A 25,492-nucleotide genomic window follows, 5' to 3' on the forward strand; every position below is an offset into this window, starting at 1 on the left:
CCAAGGCCTCATCTCCCTAGACATACCATGACATCATTTCCACCCTAGGATGCAGTGAGGAATGGGTCTCCTCTGCTCTCAGAACAAATATCATTGGGGTTGTGCCGCCCCCAGGAGGTGGGGCCCTTGCCCCTTTCTCTGAGCCCCACCAACGTCTGTCTGTGGTCTCTCTCCCCTCCCACAGCCAGGGGAATTATTTTCAAGATAGGGAGTCGGAAAGCCTTGCTCTTCCTCATTATCAAATCTTTCATCTAAATCATGGATCCTTTCCAGTTCCCTAAGGAGCCAGACCTTTAAAACTCAAAGAACATGTGTTCCTCTGCTTTCTGATGTCACACCTCTTTCTTGAGGCAATGAACGTTAAATGCCTAGAAGTTCAAACATGGGATAAAGAAGGGGCAGAACGAAAATAAATGGAAAAGCTTTAGTTAATTTAAGTTGAATGTCCTTTGCATAAAATATGAATCACATGGAGGGTAGGGCCACAAAGCCTGCTTTGCATTGTGTCCCTAGTAATTAGGAAAGCGTCTGGCATCTAGTAGCTCTTGGTAAGTATTTTGAGAGAATAAATGAATATAAAGGCATGAGAGTTAAGGCTGAGAACTAAGTCTTAATTATGGACAGAACATTACACATCCAATTTGGCAGGTGTGCATTGAACACCTACTATGTGACAGGCACTGCGCTAGAGGCCTAGGGTACCAGGGTAAGTAAGAGAGATAAACCCCTGCCCTCACGGAGCTTGCTCCCACTATTACCCCTATTATGAAGGAAGACAATAAGCAAAAGATCATTACCAGTTGATATGTAATGTAAAAGAAATAAACAGGGTAGTGATAAAAAATCATCTGGTGATGGGGGAATGGGGGTCGAAACTATTAATCTGACTGCACTTTCCCTCAGACCCCAAGAGTGAGAATCAAACTTAAGAAAAAGTCAACAAGAGTAGTATTAATATAGTATTATGTAGTTAAATGTAAAAAGTCATATGAAGAAAGCAAGTACAGAATTGTGTTTAATATTTACACAGTCACCACGCAGGCACAATGATATTACAGGTGGATGGTTACAGTTAAACACTTTGGGTATTTTATTTCTAAAGTTAAGCTCCACAGGCATATTCTGTTTCAAGTTCTATTTCTCTTCTCAAAAGTTATATGCAGTGGAAGACGTGAGTTCTGTTCTTTCTGTTCTCCTCGTATATAGTGTACAATTCAAGTTGACCTTTGAAGAAATTGCATTGCACTTAGCAGAGAAAATAAAAATGTCTCATTTCCCCCTAGATAAAGAATAATATTTTCCAATTTTGAAAACCCTTTATGAAAGTATCATTTGACTCTGTATTGTTACAGCTGCTTTGCATTTATTATTGGAGCGGCCCTTCATACAATGTCTTTTATTCCTGGTCAAGGGGTGTTGCTAATATTATTTCACAATTATTCAAATTTAAGAGCGTGATAAAGGGCCTCTCTTCAGGGGTTCTTATTCAACAAACCCTAACTTCTTAGTCTTAAGGAAAAATAGAAGGTTTTTGAAAAAAAAGACAGGGAAAAGGTTTTAGATTATGAGCTGCTGCTTCTTTTTTTTTAAAGGAGGACGCAGCTCACAGTGGCCCCTGCAGGGATCAAACAGGCAATCTTGGTGGCATTAGCACCATGTTCTAACCAATTGAGCTAACCAGCCACCCAGATGATGAGCTTCTTTATTTCGCAATCGTACTAGTCAGCATAGTAACTTCCAGACCTGGCGTCTTGTCTGACATTTAGCAGGTGCTCAGGAAATGAATGCTGAGGTGAACTGGTTTGGGAAGACGCAGGGGATTAATATCCTTCTTATACGCTGGGGAGAGTGAGACTCAGAGAACTTGCAGGTGTGTTTGTATTGTGCTACGCACTTTTCCAAGGGCTCTCACCCAAGTGAGCTCACTTAAGAGTTGGTTTTTATCACCATGATGTATAAAGTGGGAAAGGTAAATATTTCCAGGTTAAAAGCGGAGAGTAATGACGTGTTCCACATATCGTGAATTAGTCAATGCTAGACTCCCCTCTACAAGGCGAGTCAGTCTCTGCTAAAAGACAACCAAAACCTAACGGTGACAAAGTTGAGGTCTTTAGGCAATGATGGAAAGAAGGTTACTCTTCTAAGGACAAAAACAATCAGAAAAGTTATTGGCAGTCTAAGGACCAAAGAAAGTCCTGTAACGGAGAGAAAAGAAGCTCTCACAGACTATCAGTGGTAGTGTAAATTGGTTCTATTTTTATGGAGGAAAATTTATGAATATCTACCAAAATTAAAATACACATACCTTTGACATAGCAATTTACTTTTATGAATGTATTCCCACTCTACACACATTGGTACAAGAGTGCATCGATATATGAGGAAAAGGATTTAGTGCTGTAAGAATATAAATATAAGAATGTTCACTGAGACATTGTTGGTAACAGAAGAAAACTTAAAACAGCCTAAACATTCATTAGTAGATTGTTGGCTATACAAACGTATGCAGACATTTGAAATATAACACTGATCTATGTATTCACATAAAAAAACCTAATCGCAATACATTAAGTCAAAAGAAAGCTGATTTCCTTTGAGTAAAAATATTTATCAAATATTAGTGATGATATTACCTCTGGAAAGTGAGATGGGCTTTTTTTCCCCCCTCACTTTATTCAATTCTATCCTATTTGATTTTTTTTTAATGGAAATAGATTTTTAAAATTCAAAAAACTTAAAGAGAAGCTGCTCAATTCTGGCCACCTGAGAAGCTTTCTACTTTTTAACTAACAGCAAGCAAAGCCCAGGAAGTGGCTAGCTACCTGCCCTATTTCACCCTCGTAGCTAATACAGTGTTTATTTGGCACATTGTTGGAGCTCAGGAAGTATTCTGAGAATGAATAAGGATGGCTAAGCCTGGTCACTCTAGTAAAGTGAGATGGGAGGACACAAGGACATCGAGATGTTCTAACCCTAAAATCTGAGTCAGCAGGTCAACGGAGAAGCGTTTACAATGACCACACGGATACGGTTGATTTATATGAAAGAAAGACTGGCTATGTAAACGTCAACTCACCAAAAAACAATGTGGGGGTTCTGTGGGCAATGGAAAAAGATTAATGAGTCCCCACCACATGTTTCTTTGAGCAGCTCTCAGGGCACTCATCTGTTGGTTTGGAGGTCACAGAAGCATAAAGAGGAAGGGATCTCAGAGAATGCTCAAAGGTCCAGCCAATGCCGACCCTGCACCTCCGCAGTAACACTGCCACAGTAAGGAGTTCAGATTGACTGAACACCCCCTGGGACAATGTGACCACTTTTCCTGGGGAATCTTTTTCCCCAGCACTAACTACCGGAAAGTTCCTTATTGCACTGAACTGGGACCTGCCTCTTTCTAAAGCTGACCCACCTCTGCCCCAAGCATTATGCACCATGAAAGCTAAGCAGCTCTGCACAGAACATGCCTTAAACCCTAGCTTCTACGCGTAAGTGCTGCATGGCTGTCAGGCAAAAATTAGCAATTCTCTCTAAACCTAAGTTTTTCTTCTTTACAAAATAAGGCGAGGATAGGTCCTACCTCATGGGTTGTTTTAAGAAGATAATGAACTAATATATGCAAACTGCCAATCCCAAGGTATGGCACAAAACGCTTAAGAAATAATAGTACAATTCTTAGAGGCCTTTTTCATTCGGTGTTTGCCAGAAGCAGGGAGGAAGTTGGCACAAAACAGCAGAGTTAACATATGAGGTGTCTGTCAGGGAAATGTGTGCCTGAGGACCTTGGTCTCAGGCGACTGGAGCATCTCCTTTGTGTTTCCTCACTAGAAACAAATTAGAGAAACACTCCCAGAAGGGGGAGAGAGATTTCACACCATTAATTTGGCAACAACAAAAACTGTACTTTCACAATTATAGATTACTAATTTATGAAAGTAACCGCAGGTGTTTGAGAAGCTCACTCACCTCTGGCGGACACAAGGAAAGAGCTTCCTCACGGGCTTCTCTCAAAACTCGTCTCCCTGCAGCTTCCTAACATTCAAATAGCCGTCAGGTGAAACACAAGTCTTCTCCAGCCATTCTGAAACTTCTCAGGGCTACTGACTACCTATCAGCTTGGATGTGACCTTACGTAATTATTCAAGACATACATTATGAATCCTACATATATTTAGGACTGTATGGGTCATCGCAAAGTATAGATATATTTACAATACACGTCTATAGTATACGCCATAGGAAATGTAGTATACTGGGAGCCTTAGGATCTATGTCTACCCCTGACCTGGCCACTACCGGTACCTTGCTGTGCAAACTCTTAGGACTGGTGATTCTTACACTATATTGTAAGGCGCTCCAGGTTTGCACAGATGTCCTGGGGCTCCAGGCCGCCATCTTGCTTCAAGCACAGCAGCAATATTTAAAAAAAATCTTTTACATATATTGGGATTCTGCATAAGAATTCATTTGAAGAAAAAAAAAGTCTTTTTTCACCAAAAGAAGGTTTGAAAATCACTGAATTAGATGATCCTCAAGGTTCCTTCCAGAACCTGCAAGTTCAGAATTTTGTTTTCTACTTGTATGTCAAAGGTGGGGAGGAAGATAGGGAGAGGAAGAGCAGGAAGGAGAGGATAAGAAGAGGAGGAAGAGGTATATTGGGGCAGGGGGAGCAGGGAGAAGAGAAAAGAATAGGCCAGAGTGACAAACAGCAGCTTCTCAGTGTTACCAGGTATGGTTTGGGAACAAGTATCCTGATTAACTAATGATTCTTATTTTCTTTCTAAGCATATTGCCTAAAAATATAACAGTGGAGAAGAATACGTGCCTTTTTATTATTCAGTTGGTATCTAATGTCCAGGACATTTAAAATGACTTCTTTCCCCCTCTCCAGACACAGGTTTAAATCATTAAACGGAGAGAAAATCTTGGGCACTCTAAGTTAATGGCTCATTCCTGCCAGAAACTGTCTAGTAGCATCCTTACAATCGAATCAAATCAAATCAAATGTATAATTAGTGGGAAGGGTGATACCAGCAATAATGAGGTCAGCCTTGAACTCACAGCAGAAGAGAGTCCAGGATGTCTCTCTTCTGATAGCAGAGGAGATGCTGGGTGCCCTTCTCCTCCCCAACTCCCCCCACACACTCCCTCTGGCTAGGGCAACCTAAGCAGGCCTGATGTGAGCCAGCCCCTTTACCTTGAAAAGCATGGAAGCTGCTGCAAGAAGCCTGTTGAAATATCACAAGACCATGCTCCTACCTGGTGAGGGTTGGGGGGTAAAGAAGGGGGAAGGGTTTATAGGGGAACAGTGGGGTTATGTGGGGGCCATGTGCGACTGAGAGGTGCCTTCAGAATCTCTGTGGCCAGTGGAGAGCACAGCTGAGGAGCTCAGCTGCATCAACAGAACCGAGGTGCCCTGTGTGTTGGGCTGTGACCTCCCTCTGCTGGGACGGCAGGGTGCAGAGGAAAGAAGACTGGGCATGGAATCAGAAGACTTAGGTATGAGTCTCAGCTCCGGGACGAGGTGCCTCATTTCTCTGAACCACTCTTTCCCTAACTGAAAAACAAGAAGAAAAATGACCCACTGGATGTGCTTCACAGGTGTGCTGTATGGTTTAAATAAAAACAGGGTCTGAAAAGCATGATGTAAATGAGAAAGCTCCATAAAAATGTAGGCTGTATTCAGTACCCCGTGAGATAGTTGTCTGTGATCTTGAAAAAAAAACAAAAAAACAAACCTAAACCCCACAGCTTTCTGAAATCACTTTCCTAAAACAGATAATAAAAGGTTAGTGGATCAAATAAATGAAGTGTTTCACTATGTCTGCATGATTTTCCAACATGTCTTAATGCTAAAAATCACTGTATCACATCTATAAAGAACTGTATATAAAATTACAAATATCTAATTATATATGAAAAGTATATGTACATAATACAAAAATCAAATTATACATGATTTCAAAAAATATGACTAGATTATTTTTAAAGAGCTATTGTAGTGGTAACTGATTTTATAAATGTATACAGTTATATAAAAAGTTTTACAGAAATAGCCTAAATCCAGAGTCTCCATTTCACGACTTCAACGAGTAACGTGTTTTACTCCTATGGTAGACCCCTGCGTCTCAGAGGCGTCTGTGTGGACTGAGATGCTAGGAGCCCGTGACGCTCAGCTTCCTACAGAAAACCATTAGCTCTTCTGGTCAGGCAGCTCTCGGGAGCACTCCTCTTCGTTCTCCTCTGAGCAAGACAGGTGCAGAGCACTCATCACAGGATGGATCCAGGATGTGGTCTGTGTTACGTGACTTGAGAAGAACAAGGAAGGCAATTACAACCTGGAAGAGTGTCCTTTTCTCCCCATTCATGCAAGTCCCGATCCTAGTGACACGGTTTCTACCCTCCTGCAGTCCCTTGTGATAGGAAGCAATTGGAACGGGATCCAATCCTTTGAATAAGTCTTAGACATATTTTAAGGTTCAGCAAAATCCACTTCTTTTTTTCTTCTTGGGTAAAAGGAAATGCAGGAGCATGCTTCATCTTTGATTCCTCACGTTTCCTTACCTGACACTCATTCATTCAGTCAGTGAGTCCTGTGACCGTCTTGCTGTAACATCTCTGAAACCTCTTCCTTCCTCTCCCTTTCCAATACTTTAGCCTAAGTCATGGAAATTGCTCGTCTCTCTGCCTCTATTCTAATTCTTTTGTAATTCATACTCCACTCCAGCCAAGAGATCTTTCTAATGACAAATCACACTGTTGCTCACTTGCTAAAAATTCAGTGCCAACCAATGCCTTCTGGATCAAACACCATATTTTGCGGTGTATAATGCACACCAACGTTTTTGGCCCAAACTTTCAGGGAAAAAAATCTTTTGTTTTAATTTTTTAATTCAGATTTTTATTTGTTTACATTTAAGTACTTGTTTTTTTTTTGTATTATTAAGGAATTTTAGCATTTATTTTTTAACATATTCTGGTACAAGAAATTTTATGTATTGGTAACAAATTTACGATATTTACACATAATAGAAGGCCAAGAACTCTTCATCATTGCAAGTTGGTTGTAAGTTCAACAAAACCCATTACTGTATTCCAGGGTATTATTTTGCATGTGGATATCGTTATTAATGTCTAGAGTTACACTTGTAACTCATAAGCATAAGTAAAAGAATTAAAAACATTTATATAGATATGGAATTACTACTACCCATGTATAATGTGCATCCTTATTTTTCCGTCACAAATTTGGGTAAAAAGAGTGCATTGTACACGGCAAAATACGGTACATACTATATAGTATGAAATGGCTTGTTTTTTTTATCTGCTTCAACAATACTTTCTTCTCTCGTACAATCTTCTTTCCTCCCATCTCATTAATCTAGTTAGCTCTTACTAATTCTAAAGAACCAAGTCTTCCTCGAGATTCCTCCAATCTGTGCTCACGGCCTCCCCTTATATTAAGCAACCTTATAAAAGTTTATTTTCAGGCCTTCTTACTACATATGAAACTCCTTGAGGGCAGGACCTATGTTTCCTTATCTCTGAATTTATGGTGTCTAACATGTTCTCGGAACAAATCACTAGACATTTCAGGGAAGAACCCAAGCAGAGGTAAGGAAGGACATACACGAGATATGGTGAAACATCACAGGGCGCGCCCCAACCTGGGGAACAGTGTTTTTCAGATGTGGTATCCAACTCCCAGCCTTTGGCTGGATGAGTCTCCTAAATCTACTACAATCTGGCAAGCTCCTGCGTGCTGGACACAGCTTCTGGAATTAGGATGATTTGTTTCTTTTCCTTGGATACTCTTTCTAGCCCTGGTTTACCCCATGGCCCTCACCCACCCTGGCTCAGTTTGGGGCCCCTCCCCTCCTATCCAAAGTCAACCTCACAAGCAGTGTTGCGCTATAACATTACAATGTCATGTTTTAGAGCAAGTCCTTCTGAGCTGGCACTTACGAGGATTGAGGCTCAAACAAGATTGTGGATCTGAAAGTATCTCCCACGTTACAGGATAACAGTTTCCAAAGTGTGTTCCAAGGGTTTTTAATAAATGTTATGTGAAGAAGAGAATTCAATGGTCAAATAAGTTTGAGATATAGTAGGTTAAACACAGTTAAGTAGGTTTCTTTACTGTAGAACTTCCCAGAGCCTAAAATATACTACTGTGTTCTAGGCTCTCCAAGAGTATCTGGTATTTCCCAAACTCACATGCCCCTATTAGCAGATGAATGGGGCCAGTGTTTTATGGAGCACAATCTGGGAATTACCACAAAATTGCACTTGCTGTGTTGGCTGCTGCTGACAATACCTGACAATGCTGGACTTAGTCCAAATGGTCACTTTCACCGTCATTACCAGACTTGATTGGTTTTCAATCCTATACTCTAAATTCTACCCATACCCCGCTATGCAAATTGTTCAGCTTCTCTGTTAAGTATTAAAAATGCATCTTTCCATGGAAGAAGATCATTGACAGTTTCACGATCGCATAAAAGAGCTGAAGTTGTTTAAGAATCAGCGTGAAGGTGGTGAGGCCCAGTCAGCTTCATAGTTTCAAAAACTCAGAGTGTGGCTTAAGTGGTACAAAGAATCACTCTCTTGATAGTAATCCAAGTTACTATTACCTCTAAAATGGTTTAATGGAATTTCTAATTATGGAGGCTAAACCTACTAAAGCATTTGATTCTGCACAGGTTAACTTCATTTCAAGGCCTTTATAGAGCTGGAAAGCTGCCTAAATTGAAAGTGGTTTTAAATAAATACTAATGAGTGTAACATAAGCGGGCTAGAATGCCACTGCAAGGTGAAATGAGGGCACATCATCCTTTACAAAGTACATGCTTAAAACTGAAAGAAAAAAGCTTGATGAGATAGTTTTGCTAATTTTAAAACCTTGGTGTGTGTATATATACATATATACACACCCCCAAGATTTTATATATACACTTTAATGTTTATCAGCACATTTACAACATGTTAGTCCAAAGAAGAGAATTTAAATTATTATAAATCCTCTCTCTTCTACACTGTTCCCTAATTGAGGAGGGTGGGAAGGGAGAAAAACAGGAACAACTATCTGAGGGATAAATCTAGATGCATGCTTTCCTATCTGACTTAAAAAAAATAAAATTCTCATGCTTGAAATATTGTAACTGCCCATAAATGAACATTTCGTTAGATGGATCATTTAAAATAATCAAAAGCAAAATGTCTAAGAAAAAATGTAGTTATAGACTCCGAACAATGAATATTAGAAAGTTTCACCAGAAAGCCATCCTTGTCAGTAAACTTCATCAAGCACTTGTAAGCAACAAATCAACATCTGACCTTACTCCAAATACAAAAATAATGCCATAAAATATTAACTGATTAATCTTAGGTTCACAACATGCTTTTCTGTATGTTTTAAAAACACACACCTAAATACCAAAAATGCAATTACAACAGCTACTCACTAGAAAAAAATAAAACTAAAGCAACAGAGAGATAGTGTTCTATGCTTAAAGTACATATTTCACCCCGGGTCTGCTTTAAAAGCTTCCCTTGCCAATGCTTCTAAAACTCAGGTGAAGCAGTTATAGTGCCAGGCAAAGTACATATTCAATATATGATCATGGCCAACTTTACTGACACTTAGGGCTTTCTGATTATTGTAAGAAACACTTGGAATTCTTCCTGTGATGCTGGAATGGGGCATTTGTGTGTATCATTCAATTTTATGTCCTAGTGGGCATTGTAACTAAAGAACTTTGACATAACTAGTGTGATGACATAATCCCGGATTTACTGGCTTGGAGAACATTCTAGTATTAGAAATATTTCCTCTCTGCTTTGTGTGCTTGGTAATTCAACTGAAGAGAGAGCGAATAAATCAGTCTTGTTGACTCTGTTTAATTAGTAAAGACCCCATGGTTCATAAAGTGAGATGTTGCTGCTTAGTATGAAAAATTCAAGAGGTCTGGAAAATAAATGAGGCTGATGATGAAACACGAAAACTTCCCTTTCTTAACATACAGTACCTCTGGCAAATGTTCTGCAGAGAATGCATCTGACCTGACTGGGGAGCAATCAACAGCAGTTAGGATATACTTGAAAATCTAAAACTGTTTGCCTCTGAATGATTGCCAAATCTGTTGTTGGAAAACATTAATATTTGATTTGGGAAGATGACAGTGTTGAGTTTTTTCTTTTATAATAATAGTAAATTGAAAGACATATTTTAGAGCTTATTAAAAAAACCTAAGAGAACATGCTTTATTTTATTGGCAAAGAAATGTAAGTGAATTATTTAAATTTCATTATAATTACTCTCCTTATGTTTCTTAACTCCTAGCATGCAAAATGCTTCCTTTCAAAATGAAAATTTAGGACAGCATGTTAAGAGAAAAATGGCTGAAAGATAAAGTGCACAAACTTTGTAAAAATTCATTCTTATAACTGTCTCAAAGAGGTCCTTCTGTTAATCTTCCATTGTAGATGGCACTATTTGTATAGCATTGTGAATTTAGCAGAACTGCAAGTATTATTTTATCATGTTTAAGATAAAGCTGCAGAATAATAAGCCTAAGTAATTCACTTCCAAGGTCCTTTTTTTTGGTGGGGGAGGTAATCTTATGTATATAAAATTCATATGAACCACAAAATAAGAACAAATTAACATGTATTTATACGTTAATTCAATCTGTTTCTGGCACCCGTGACTTGGAAACACTAGAAAATTTTACAACTGCCCATAAACTGCAAGTAGTAACGACAATAAAAGATTTATACTTCAAAAACAATCCCTATTAAAAACAAGTTAGAAGAACAAAAAGTGAATCATGTCAATGAAATTATTTTAAAAAGTCACCAAGCCAAAGATTACACGGGAAGTATGTATCTTGTCAGGCAATGATTAGGACAATGACTGAAGATTAGTAACGTGAAGTAGCCATTTCAAACATGTGTAAGAGAAAATTCAGGCAGTTTGTTTCCACGGATATATAAAGAGTTCCCTCTTACATAATTCTGGAAATATACCCCTAAAAATCAAGCTGAATATTTTCTCAGAGCACTCTGAGCATTTTATAATTAGGCATTTGGAAATCCAGTGAGGCACTGATCAAGTATGAGCAGGATCCCATTAAAACAAATTTTATTTTTATTATATACTTATGGCACTTTCTATAAAAATACATCAGATATCTTTTGAAATTGAAAAAATCCTGTTAGTCATGTGCTGCTTACGGATGGGGATACATTCTAAGAACTGCATTGTGAGGTGATTTTGTCATTGTGCGAACATCATAGAGGGCAGGTACACAAATCTAGGGGTGTAGCCTACTACACACTTAGGCTATATATGGTATACCCTTTTGCTCCTAGGCTACAAGCCTACGCAGCATGTTACTGTACAAAACAACACAAGATTAAGTCAAACACAAGAAAAAAATGATGCAATCAAGAGATGTAAACAGATGTGTGGGGCTGCTGTCAGAGGAACACAACATACTGTTTTACAGCAAACTTTTTTTATAAGTAGAAAAAGTCAATGCTGACATAACGATAAAAAGTATAGTAAATACACAAAGCAGTAATATTTGTTTACACCTGCACCACCACAAACACGTGAGTAATATGTTGCGCTACAACATTACAATGGCTACGACAACATTAGGTGACAGGAAATCTTTAGCTCCATTATAACCTTACGGGACCACTGTCATATATGCGGGTCATCATTGACCAAAACATCACTATGTGGTGCACGGCTGTAATTAAAAAAATCTTTAGATCTTGGATATCAAATTATATTATAAGACTACAAAGCTATAGCAAAATACTACATAAGGATGAGAATGTAAAAAATTGCTACGAAACTAATATAAAATAATATTGAATGTCAACTGTAATTAAAAAATAAAAATTTAAAAAATTGCTATGTCACTATACTTGCAAAACTAGAATACTGAAAATTCCTGAAAAAAAAAAAGGAAATATTAATTATATTTTTTCAAATAATATACAAAGGCTTAGATTGCTGGTAATTTTATACAGAGCCAAAACATCCCAGGTTCAAAGCTGACACAATTAATTTTTCAAAGAAACTGTTCTATAGTTACAGATTATAGTGCTGGGTAACTGTTAAAAATTGATGCTGTTATGGAACATGATTGGATAAAAAAAAATACAAAAGAACTCAAAGAACATGTCCTACTGTCACTGGTATCTATACACTGTATCTATACAAACAATTATATAGAATTTTGTAGTTGATATATTTGTTACCATACTGTAGTCACCAGGAGGCAGTGGCCCAAGCGGGGACTACATTTCCCAGCTCCCACTACAGCCTCATGTGAGCATGTGACTATTCCCCGCCAATGGAAGGTGAGAGAATTGATGTATGTGTCTGTGGGCCAGAGGTTCTTAAGAAGCTAGGGTGCCTTCTCTAGTCTGCCTCCTCATCCACTAACTGAATGCAGAGGACACTGGGGTGCTAGGAAATGGCAGAGCCCTGAGCTAGAAGGTGCTGAGGTCTCAAAATCACCACCCAAAGTCAAAAGAAGTGATCCATCAACCAGGAATCCCAATACTGGTTGGTATGTGAGCATTAAGACACTGAAAGTTAGTGATTTGTTATAGAAGATAGTGTCACTTTAAATCACTGTCAAGCAAGAGAGTATATCAAGATGAAATCATGACTGTTACTTTCCCAGTAAATATATGTCCAACTTTTACAAACCAAAGAAATTGTTCTTTCTAAAATATAGAAAACAGGCAATGAATACATAGTTTCATGCTATTTTAAATATATGTCAAGAATCAAAAGACTGTGAGAATGTAAGTTAATGAAACTAAATTTAATTAGAAACAAGTTTGGCAAGACCATTGCCAAAGTTTCCACATTAAATTCCTCCTTATGAATAGAAGTGTATGAAAGAGAGGAGCTGCTTTAATTTTTAAAGTTCTTATTAAAACAGTAAGAATTATAATACAAGTCATAAGGTTTTCATTTGTCAAATCAAGTGAGTTCAATAAACAGCTGACTAAATGTATTTTTCTTAATTACAAATTTGAAATCTTAAAAAAACTAAAATTATTTGAAACACAAAATTTCAACCAATTTTATAGTTACTCTAATTATTTTTCTACCTAAGTTAGAATGATGACGCTGAAAATACAAAAATATAAATATGCATATTCTAGTAGAGAATTGAAGATACTAAAAACCACAAAGGAACTTTGAGGGGTTCCTTATGAGACCATCTCTAAAGTCTTGAGGTGTTTTATCAGTATTATTGACTCAATAACGCCTAAGTGCAAAAGCCACTTGACAGGGAGTGCTGAAAGGAGAAACCTTCAATTACAGTAAAAATATCATGAGATAAAAACCAAACATACCATCAACTTTCATAGTTGTCCCATGAACTTCACCTACTGATTATTTCCAATGGAGCCACCTTGGACTAGCGAATAAATGAGTTTAACTGTCTTTTAGAACCTTAGTATATTTTAAAGGAGGGAAAGTGTTATACTTACTATCTTCATTTTATATAGGAGGAAACTAATACTAACAGAGGTGAAATAATTTACTCCAGGTCGTAAAACTAGTAAGAATTACAGCCAGAATCTGGATCCAAGTCTGACTTCTGAGAATTTAACTGTTATGGTACACTCCTCTCAGAGGCTCTGTTGGTTTCAAAAACAATTACGTATGGAGGTTCTGGGATGGGTTAAATGACCATCTGAAAAGGAGTCTTTAGCTTTACAAGATGAAATAATTAAAGATGTGTTCACTGGTTAATTCAGTGATTATAGATTATATGTCTAAAGCATTTTTAAAGCATTTGCCACGAAATTCATAAAAATTTGATTCGGTATGAATAAAAAGTACTTGTGTGAGGCCTGATTCCTTGGCAGTCTTACACTATTTACATCATGAGGCAATGAATTCTTAATATGTCTAGCTTTGCCCACTAGATTTTCAGCTTTTTTTGGAAGGCAGGGAAGTGACCTACTCATCTTTATAGCCTCACAGACTGTGTCAGGATCACAGAAAATGGGGGTCAATAAATGTTTGATGCATGGATCCCTTAGACGTTCCACTGATATATCACTATTGTTATATCACTGAGTAACAAATGCTCAAAAGTGGTAGACTTTGTAATCTACAATAGCTGCATTATTTATAATTGAGTATCAGATGAAATAGCCTTTAGATGTGACGGTGCAGTGGACTTGCCCTAAATGATTCAGAAATGCGTGTACAGAAATCCAGCTTTATCAGGAAAAACATTTGATTTATTTAAATAGTCTAAAAATCACCAAACAGTGAGTACTACTAGCCCTCTTCACCAATATTCTCATACACAAGTAACTTGAAAAGGTCTATTCACACATTTGATGGTAGGTAATGATTGAATCACTGTGATAATTCAAACAATTTTGACTAGAATTTATTTGCTAAGTAGCTCACTCAAATTCCAGGCTTTAAGATAATTATTTATATCAAATAAATACTAGTGTTCGCGAAACCAATCTTGTGTTGTTAGTGTATAAAATGCTACCAGAGACAAACATGTTAGTAAGCAACGTTCACCCTGCTCCTCATTCCCTAACCGTTACTGAGCTGATCTTACCACACTGGGATTTTCAGCCTCTGAAGTGATTCAGAATGCAGCCAAAGCCGTATTTCTAGGCACCTGACACCCAACAGAAGGACAGAGATTTTCACAGTGCCTGGCTGATACTTATAAGTAACCAAGTCCAGGTATGACCAAGAAGACCTCTAACCCCCTCAATCTCCTAGATCATTCATTTAGTACTATGAACGTTCAGGCATGCGGTGGCTGGAGAAGACTCTACATCAGGTACATACACAGCATGTTCTTTCATACTCCCACTTTACTTTTCATACAAATCTCATGGAACTTACTCTTCTCTACAGTTTTTATAGTTGAAGAAATTGAGGATAAGATAATTCCAGTACTGTTTCCTCACACAGTAGCAGAGCTAGGGCTAACGTGCAGACCAGGCTCACTTGTACAGACTATGCAGACCTGGTTTGAAATTCCAGATTGCTCATTGTGGGGACAGAGCCAGGAGTGCAGTTTCCAGGCTCTCGGCCTCACGTGGAAAGGTGCTGGCTCAGGTAGTAAATGGCCATCAACTGGGATTGGATGGCTATCAGCTGTGGCTAGTTGGCCGTCAGCTGGAACCAGTGAGCCACTGGCCACTAATATAACTGCTGAGGCTACGCTAGCAGGAAATGGGGGCTAGCAAGAAGACGGTGGCTGAGCTAGCAAGCGCAGACTGCAGTTAGCACGGCAGAATGCAGCTAGCAAATGAGGTTGGGGGGCAGAGAGAAGTGGACGGCAGGTTGCGGGTAGTGTGGTTCCTGCTTCCTGTGTCTCCAACCCAGTCGCCTGCAAGAATACAGTGTTATGACTCCTCTATCTGTGGCTCCATGGGTGTTCCTTTTTGGCCTCACCATATGCAGGAGCTGAGCTGAGACCTTGCATAACACCCTGCATGACACTCATGTACTAACTTGGTTACCTGTGTATCTCTGGGAAAGTTACTTAAAGTCTGAGTCTCAGTTTCCTAACCTAGAAAACACTTAATACCCATCTCAACAGACAACTAAGAGACAACATATAGAAATCCCCTAGTTCCAAACCTGACACATTCAAGCCCACACTCTTCCCTCCACCTCCAATTCCTTGTGTTAGTTTTCTATCCATCTAATAACAAATTATCACAAATGCAGTGGCTTAAAACAACACAAATGTACTGGCTTACAGTTCTGTAGCTCAGAAGTCCAACTTGGGTCTCACCAGCTAAAACGAAGGTGTTGGCAGGGCTACCTTCCTTTCCTGAGGCTCTGGAATCTATTTCCTTGCTTTTCAGCTTTTAAAGGCCAGGCACATTCCACGGCTTGTGGCCTCTACCTTCAAAGCCAGCAACACAGCACATTTCTGACCTTGTTTCCATAGTCACATCTTTCTTTAACTCTTCCCCTGCCTCCCTCTTCCACTGTTAAGGACTCATGTGATTACATTGGACCCACCTGCATAATTCAGACTAACCCCTTATTTTAAATTCAGCTGATTAGCAACATGAATTCCACCTGCGGTCTTTAAGCCCCTTTACCACTTAACATAGTCAAAGGTTCTGGGGATTAGAATGTGGACATCCTCAGGGAGCCATTATTCTGCTTACCACACTCCCCCTTTCCCTGAGCTGCTTTTTCCACTAAAGACTAGGGACTAAGGGAAAAGGCACTGGTTTGGATTAATTCTTGCAATTTGCCTAAAATTTGGTAAAGATTATATACTATATTATAATGAAGATTATTGGATGAAGAAAAAGAAAGTGCTAGAGATCTTATGGAACATAATTTAAGGGAGAAGCAACTGTTATGGACTGAATTGTGCCCCCACCCCCTTCAATTCATGTTAAAGCCCTAACCCCTAACGTGGTGATATTTGGAGGTGGGGTCTTTGGGGAGGTAATTAGGGTTACATGAGGCCCTAGAGGTGAGGTCCAAGGGGCTGGTGTCCTTGTAAGAAGAGGAAGTGACACCAGAGATCTCTCTCTCTACATGAACACACAGAGAAGAGGCCATGTCAGGACACAGTGAGAAGGTAGCTAGCTAGCTACACATCACAGGAAGAGATGCCTTACCAATCCTGATGGCATCTTGATCTTGGACTTCTGGCCTTCAGAACTGTAAGAAAATAAGCTTGCTGAAGCTGCCCAGTCTGTGGTATTTTGTTACGGCAGCCCTAGCAGACTAATACAGCAACCAAATCTGTAAGGGAAAGTGTTACACCAAAAACTTAGCATTTGTTGATAAATTTAAATAAAGGGTTGCGGAGACAGAGAGAATTCTACATCTGGCTAAATAAAAGTAACGTGTTTCCCAGAAAATAAGACTTAGCTGGACCATCAGCCCTAATGCATCATTTGGAGCAAAAATGAATATAAGACCTGGTATTATATTATATTATATTATATTATATTATATTATATTATATTATATTATATTATACCTGGTATTATGTTATCGTATATTATACCTGGTCTTATATTAAAATAAGACCGGGTCTCATATTAAGTTTTGCTCCAAAAGATGCATTAGAGCTGATGGTCTGGCTAGGTCTTATTTTCAGAGAAACATGGTATAACCTCAGAAAGGGGATGAATTTCCACAGTACTTTACACAGTCCCAACGAAATGCTAGAAAACAGGCTTCATGCCTCAGTTGCACCTGTCACTGGTTAAGTTGGGGGAAAAGAGTTGATGATGGCTGTCTAGATCTGGATGTTTTATTCATTTCACTGGGCTTTGCCATTCTGAATAACCTCAGCCAGCTGGCTGGCCTTGTGTTTAAATGACAGTTGCTCACACAGTGCTTCATATTGCGACACCCCTTCCTAGATATTTATAGAAAACCCAGAGCAAGCTGTCTCAGGCTCCTGAGCAATGCAACCTCTCTGCTCCTGTCACAGGGCTTCTGACTGGCCGGAAAGTGGCGTTAAGTCTAGGTTTTGGCTACTGGTTTCTATTTGCAGCTGTACAAATGTTGTCATTTAAAACTCCCTCATTGGCAAATAGCAATAGTACAAAATTAGGAAGGGGGTGGAAACCAACATCTGTCCATCACTCACCACCATGTGCCAGGTATTTTGCCAGGGGTTTTACACCGCTTAGTTTATTTAATTCTTCAAACAATCATGAGAGATACAAACCGCTACCCTTGCTTTTGGATGAGCAAAAGAAGTACATGCAAAAGATAGCGAGGAGCCTCCACACATTCTCCTTATCTAGTAAGGTGCACAGAAATCACCCTGACACCTCGTCAAGTAAGTCAGACCTTAGTAGTCTGTCAGTGGGTATTTCTTAACTCCTCAAATATCAAAGCAGCCAAATTAATGAGGTCTTCTGTAGGAGGGCTCCTGAAAGTACAGTGTCCACTAAAGTGGAGTTAAAAGAATCTGACACAGAGTTAGGAAAAGTCAAAAACAGTAGCTTTTAATTTCCAATCCAGAAACTGTCCCCTCCTCTCCACCCTCCGAATTTTTAAGTACATTAGAATTGCCGAAGAGAGGTTCAACTTGCTAAACAAAGTTAGGGGGTAAGAAAACATAACCTTCAATTTTTCTCTTTTGTGTTTTCTATGTTTATTTTTTAAATGAGATAACATACTGATATTTAAGTCTTTAATTAATATACAAGGCTGACAGTGACAATTTTATTCATATATAGGCTATGATCCACACCCTTCCCTACCTGGGAACAACTTAATGGGACGTCCTACCCCATATTCAGATAATCATTTAAGAGTCATTAATGAACCCTGATGAGAGAAATGAGAAAAACTATGTCTACTAGAAATCAGTTATCCTTTAGGGTCATAAAAACAAAGCTCTTAAATACCAACTATCTCGTAAGTACTTGGGGGTGGGGTGTCGCCATTGTTTATTTCGTTATTCCAGCCTGCTGTTTGCGTTATCACTGTTCATCCTGGCAGAGCTCCTGTGTGAGCATACGAGTATGCTCTAGAAGACTGCAAGGATGTGGCACGCGTCCCACATGGCTATTCCCTGCTCCCTCCCCCTGCACCACAGCAGACATCGCTAATCAATCAAGGCACGCATCAGTGAGGTTGAATATGGCCGCAGAATTCTTATCGAAACTGCACTTAAGACAGTGAGTTGAAATCTGCCTTCTCTATTCTGGCCAGAAACCTTGTTTTATTCAGAAATCACAGACTCCCTAGATTTTATTGCTATGCATCTGTAATGTTGTAAGGATAATCCTTCCTATGTAATAAAGAACAGTTTTTATAACATGAGGAACAGTAGCTCCGATTTTAGGATCTGATGTGAACATACAGCCACACATACGAATGCCTGGTGAAACTGCTTCCTCAGCTGTCTTGTACTATTCACATCACGTGGCAATGAATCCTTAATATGGCGAAGCTTTGCCCACTGGGCTGCTAGCTTCTGGAATTCTGAGTCAAGTTTAAGTAACTTTTAAAAGCAAATGATTATACCTACTTGAAAAATCACCGAAGTATAATTTAACATTTGAAACCAGTATCTGATGTTGAGAATTTTGTATTGTTTATACAGATGTATAGATGATACATAGAGATAATACATGCTGTGAACAGCCTTATGGCCCTATGGAGAAAGGTCCACATTGTAGTGAGGAGATGAAGCCTCTTGCTGACAGCCAGGTGTGTGAGCTTGGAACAAATATTCCAATCCTTCTAAGCCGTTCTTCAATTCCCAGTCCTGGCTAACCTGACTGCAACTTCATGAGAAACTCAGACAGAGAACCAGAATGGTCTAGCAAAACCACACCTGCATTCTCAACCCTCTGAAACTAGGTAAGAAAATAAATATTTATCGTTTTAAGCTGCAAAATTTGGGGAAAATTTATTATGCAGCAATAGAGAATTAATACAATTACGATCATTGACCATAGTTAATCTGAATCTTTCAATAAAAAATAAAAGAGCACAATGAAAGCAATGTAGAACTATGTCTGATTTGTAATATTTAAATTCACTTTCCCTATCAAACATAAATCACATGATCATTTTGTTAAATTATGTAACATACATATAAAGTACATGAACTTTTAAAGTGGAATCATACTGAAGACTACTATAAATCTGGAACAGTATACAACTTGAAAAGGGAAGGTAAGAAGTTAGGTAGAAAAATGATTAATCAGACAATTTCATTATAGCACCATCAAGATAACTGACATTCTGTCACTCAATTTAAGAATGCTGCAACTCTCTCTCTAAGGAAAAAATAAGAAAGTTTTCCCTTGAATGCATATGTACACACACACACACACACACGTTGACAGACATGTTTTTAACTCTACGAAACACTCTAGCAATGCCACTATTTTTAATAAGTTGTTTACACCAGGTGAAATGCTTTCTTCTGCGTCAGAACTTAAGTAGATGACTACAAAATATTAATAGCTGTGCAATGGACATGTGGATGGATAGGAATACCCAATGAGGGCTATATTCGTCTGGGCATTCTTGGGGCAGCATTGACAGCTATTGCTTTGCCTGAGGCTTGGCTTCCGTCAGATGTAACAATTCAATTTCTGGGAAGACAGTGACAGACGTCAATCTCAAGGAAAAGATTACATGTATAGAGCCCGTCGTGTCCTCCGGTGTTCTGGAAAGATGATTTCAGTCATTGTTCTTTTTAAGTAAAGGTGAGAGAGGCAATGACCTGAGTTCCTTACTTATTATTTCTTGCCTCCAAAGTACATTTACCTGGTAAATGAACCACTCCTACCTCAAAAGCTAACACAGGCTATCCAGAGTCAAATGTTGGTTGGGTAGAGGAGGATAAAGATTAAAAAAACAAAACAAAAAGCTGAAAAACGAAACAATGTTCCAAGAAAGACATATAGTGGATGTTTGCTTATCTGGCAATACCACCTATCTGAATGCAGGTGAGAGTCACGAAGCAACGCACCTCAAAATGTTAGAGGTGCACCTCAAAATGTTAGAGGGGGCAGTGAGGAGTGCTCACCTTTGCTGAAAGTGTCTATTTTGGGTCCGGTGCTGTGATAGGCTCTTTTCATACATAAGCTCATTCATTCTTGACAGGAACCCTTTGAAGCGCTAATATTCTTTCCATTCTATAAATGTGGAAATTAAAGCTCAGAGAGGTTAAGGACACGTGTCCAAGGTCATTCAGCTATTCTCTGGAGACACTAGCATTTGAACCTGAGTTTCTCCAAATCCAAGGACCATGTGCTTCTTTCCCCGACCCCATACGGCCTTCCTGATACTGTGTTTCCCCGAAAATAAGACCTAGCTGGACAATCAGCTCTAAGGCATCTTTTGGAGCAAAAATTAATATAAGACCTGGTCTTATACTAAATTATATAAGACCCAGTATTATATATTATATATATTATATTATATTATATTATATTATATTATATTATATTATATTATATTATATTATATTATACAATATATATTATTTATATTATATTATATCATATTATTATATTATGACCCAGTCTGGGGGAATAGGGTCCTGGTATACTGTTAGATTTTTAGGAAGGACTGAAAAGGAAGGACTGGTATACTGTTAGATTTTCTTATCTTTACTCTTTGACCTTTCTAATTTCCGGGAGATAACTACTTATTCTTAGAACTAAGTTTCTATTCTGCTATGTTAAAATGGGTAAAGTATAGAGCTCTATTTAAATTAAGAGCTGTTTAAAATAGTTTCGTCAATATGTAAATACTATATTAAAATAAGGAGGTGAAGATGGTGAAGGATGTGTGTGTGTGTGGGGGAGGGGCACATGTGTGCACGCGCGTGTGTCGGGGCTGGCTTTGGAGCCAGACCACCCCGGGTCTATAGCTCTGTAATTTTACTACTACGAGTGCGTGGCTTTGAAAAGTTTAGCTTTTTTCATATAATGTCTCCAAGTGTAATGGTGAGACGATGATACCCACCATTGTCCTTTGAGAAACAAATCTATCTTATGATCTCTTTTCTGCTTTCCTATGAGTCGAGTTTAAGGTCTAATGAAAGAATGGATGGGTCTAAGGGATATAGTTTCTACTAGTGCAGTGGACTACAGAAATGTAGCGTCTCTTTCTATTCCTTCCACAGGGTCTGTGAGTTAGAGCTCAGGGTGGTCAAAGGCCTTGTTTATTCATTCTTCTCTCTCCTGTCCTTGGATCCTACTCTCCCCTATAGCAGGAGCCCAGCCCATGGCTTCTGTTCCAATTTGCAAGGGACAGTGGCCAAAGCCAGCTGGGTACCAGGCAATGGGACACATTTACCCTTTGGGGGGCTATCTCTTACTCCCTCCTTTTCCATGGTAGTCAGTGATTGTGCCTTTAGTATCCTTTCCTTACACGACACTGACACTCACCTTTGGGTGAGGATATAGTAACAGATGGCTAAGGCTAAGCTTAGGTAAAGGAGTTCCCCCCAGACTCCAGACTCATTTACTGACATTTTCCAAAGTCCTTTGAATTCAGAACCACGGTTAATAATGAATCCTAGTTTGCCTTTCTTTGCTAGGGCATTTTCTTCGGGGACTTTCTAGGAGATAGGCACACCTGAGGGCAGGAAGCAGCTCACCACTATCATAATACCATCCTTATAAGAGCCAAGCAATGCCCACTTGCCACAATGAATGATGCAATGCATAGAAAAATACACCTGCCATATCCTTGCTTGGTATTCGTCACCGGCGGGTACTCAGTAAATGCTCTCCCCTCAATATCCTTTACCTTATTCACTACAAAGTTAATATGAGAAAGAAAGCCAGTGCAAATTTGAATGTGGTTTTTCATTTTCCTGCCACCCCTACAGCACAGAGAGTCAATCTTCCAGGAACTAAACATAGTTAACACAGCACATAGAGTGCCACTTTCCTCCCAGAAGAGCTATGATTTTGGGGGTGCACAGTAACCTGTTCTAGTGCTAACTGTAACCTATGGATGGAATTCCTGGGTCCTCTGCTCTGAAAGTCCCTTTCTCCCTACACGTTATAAACTACAACACTGCTTTCTTAGTTACTCTTTTCTGGAGACCATAAGAAAAAAGTACATCATGACAATACTTTGGCCGTTTACCCTTAGTTTTTCCTTTTCAAATATGAAGCTTTTTAATTCTCAATGTTTTTAATGGTCACGTGATTTTTTGTGTTTTCTTCTTCCTACCACGACAATTTCTCCATATTGTAAATTTATGAGTATTTACTGGGCATCTACTATGTTCAGAGTTCCATGTTAGGTATTTAACATTTAACGACTTTATAAAGTAGGTAACATTTCCCTTATTTTATAATGAGAAAACTGAGGTGAAGAGAGACGTAGGAACCTGAGTAAAGTCATACAGCTTGAGAATCCAAAATCTGGGTATTGCTTTGGAAAACACTTGCACATCTGAAAGGAGAGCAAAGACACATCTCCCTTTTTATCCCCAAATGCATTTGCTAAAAAGGTCCTATAAGGAAGTCCTTGGGAATCTTAGGACTCTATGTGGAGTCCCCTTTAACCCTTCTAACGCTAACTCTGATGTGAAAGGAATTACCCAGAACACAATGGAAGCATACCAGACTGCTTTGTCCAGGGTAAAACTAACTGGTCCAGCAGCTAAGCAACTAAAGGTATTCCTTTTCAGGCTTTCAAAGATAGGTCTCTATCAACAACAGTCGAGTACAGCAGAAAGAATCGTGGAGTCAGAAGACTTTAATTCTATTCTGGCTTGGTGATTTAGTGACTATGGAGTTTTTGGCAACTAGTCTAGGGTCTTATTTTTTAATCTATCGACTAGGAAAAATAAGGTACACGTACCTGAAAGGGTGCTCTGAGAATCTACTGAGATAAGGTTTGTTCATATACTGTCTCTTTTATCTCTTGTTTCCTGCCTTTCCTTACTATGTATTATGCAAATTCCATGATCTCGGGGAACTAGTTAGCATATTTCACTATGGCATCTGCAAGTCATGGCACACTGCCTGGCACACAGCAAGCACTCAAAAAATATTTGCGGATGAACGAATGTGTACAGTGTAAAGCACTAAAAGGTTAATTATTAGTAGTATTAATTAGAAGTTTTAAGTGGATTTTTGCATTTTCATAAATGTTAATACTTTTAACCGGAAGTGAGTCCAGGCAGCTAATATTTAAATTCAAATGATGATCCTGTTCCAATTTTTTGATGTTTCCCTTGAAATTATGACTAGGCTTTCCCCCCCACGCAAAGGATCTCTGATAGCATTTAAATCACATGAAATGAAAATGGTGAGGCTTCATTTCTTGCTTCTAATTTTTGTAACCTCTAAGAGAGTTTCCTGGTTTTGCTGAGTATTCTGCATCTTCCAGGTTCTCTCCAGATGTGAAAAAATTGCTTCCGTGGTTGATGCTTGTACTTACTTAATGAAGTACTTGATTCCATCTGCTGTGTAAGCTTCCTCCCACCCGTAAGGTAGACCTAGAGTGAAAGGAAGCCAAAAATACCTTTAATAAGATGACAAAGGTAACTTTATTTCTGGACATACACTTCCCACATCGCTACAATTATTCGAGTACATTTCTTGTACAAAATAATTTTCTAGAAAGGGAGGAATTAAAACAATTCAGGCGAGCAGCATCTCAAACAATTCAATATGAGCATTTCATACTCAGCATCTTTAGAGCACAATAAATCAGTCCTGAACAGTTAACAATCTACTTTAGTTGCATTCACTGGATTATGACTTGTCATTTACATGTGATGAGCATTTTTTTTCTCAGCAGGATTCAAGAAAACATTTTTGGTGCCGGGGATGGTTTTTGCCTGGAGGCAAAAGGATGGACAAGATGGCCTCTGCTTGTCTATTCTGCCTCAAAGTTTAATTGGCTGCCTTTACATTCTTTCACTCAGCTCCACAGGGAATGGTGCATGAGTGCCAGATCAGCATGGGTTTGAAAGTAGCTTTTGGACAAGACAAAATTCCTTATGAAGTTTAAAAGCTTAGCAGTGACTTACAATGGGTTGTGGTATTTTATTTTGTTAATTAAGACTTTTGTGCACTAAACATAAACAGCCAATTTGCTAAACTTAGCTTCCATTTCTGTAATGGGATTGAGAATAGCTCGTTAGCTATAAAGACATGTGGACTGCAGTAAGCACGCGGTTATTTGGCCAGATTTCTGTAAATGAGTAAGTTTTTGTCCTCATCACACCAAGAGAAAAGGCCTATAGTGTGACAGTCACATTCTCTTATATTTCAATTAGACGCCCCTAGCACACCATCGTTTCCATCCCTCCACGCCATCCCTGAGTACTGCTAAGGATTTTAATTGACCTTTTAGATCAGTCCTCTGACACTGGCTTATCATGGCTCTTTTGATGGGTGTAAGATAGTGTAACAGATTCCATGGCTCAGGTAGCCTACTTCTTTAGGAAGCTACTGAGCTATAACAACAAACCACTCACTTCCATTTACCCAAGTCTCAGCAAGAGGCAGAGCCAAATGTAGGAACAGTAACTATTTGAACGAAATAAAACCTTACTCTATCGCCACATGCTTTGTAGAGACTATTCTTTGAAAACAGCTCTAAGGATGTTGTTTTGATAATTAAGGAAAACAAAACAAGCTTTAATTTATATTTATATCCAGTCTTGGATGAACACAAATTGTATAAAATAAGACCCTGGCGAAATATTCGTAACTATTTCCTTCGTAGATTAGCACAGGCCACCTAGGATTTTCTTTTCTCTCAACGCATAAATGTTCCTGCTTGAAGTAGAAAATAAGCACTTCTGGGAACTCAGCATAAGCAATTGACTGGCTTCTTAAAAGCCTCTGAAGTGACACTATATCCATCTCTGGTGCCCACTGCCAGCACATGCTCAGTCACACAGACCGTGACAGACGGCTGCTGCCGGCGTCTTTGTTACAGGGCCCTTCATTCATCACTGACAAGCCC

At 38.9% G+C, this 25,492-nt stretch overlaps 1 protein-coding gene across 2 annotated transcripts in view; it reads right to left on the reverse strand.

Annotated features, from left to right (window-relative positions):
• Positions 1–987: 987 nt before the first annotated feature.
• The window catches only part of STXBP4 (syntaxin binding protein 4), a 144,727-nt gene continuing 120,222 nt past the window's right edge, over positions 988–25,492 (reverse strand). For both annotated transcript variants that reach the window (XM_088802178.1, XM_088802179.1), the window contains 2 exons: positions 23,954–24,011; positions 988–6,305 (listed from right to left, as the gene is read on the reverse strand). In XM_088802178.1, coding sequence (XP_088658304.1) covers positions 6,191–6,305; positions 23,954–24,011 — 173 coding nt within the window. In that variant the 3' untranslated portion in view covers positions 988–6,190. The remainder of the gene's footprint in view (positions 6,306–23,953; positions 24,012–25,492) is intronic.

This window comes from Rhinolophus sinicus, chromosome 12, assembly GCF_057876585.1.
Source record: "Rhinolophus sinicus isolate RSI-liver-muscle chromosome 12, RSI-T2T, whole genome shotgun sequence".
Lineage (NCBI taxonomy): Eukaryota > Metazoa > Chordata > Mammalia > Chiroptera > Rhinolophidae > Rhinolophus > Rhinolophus sinicus.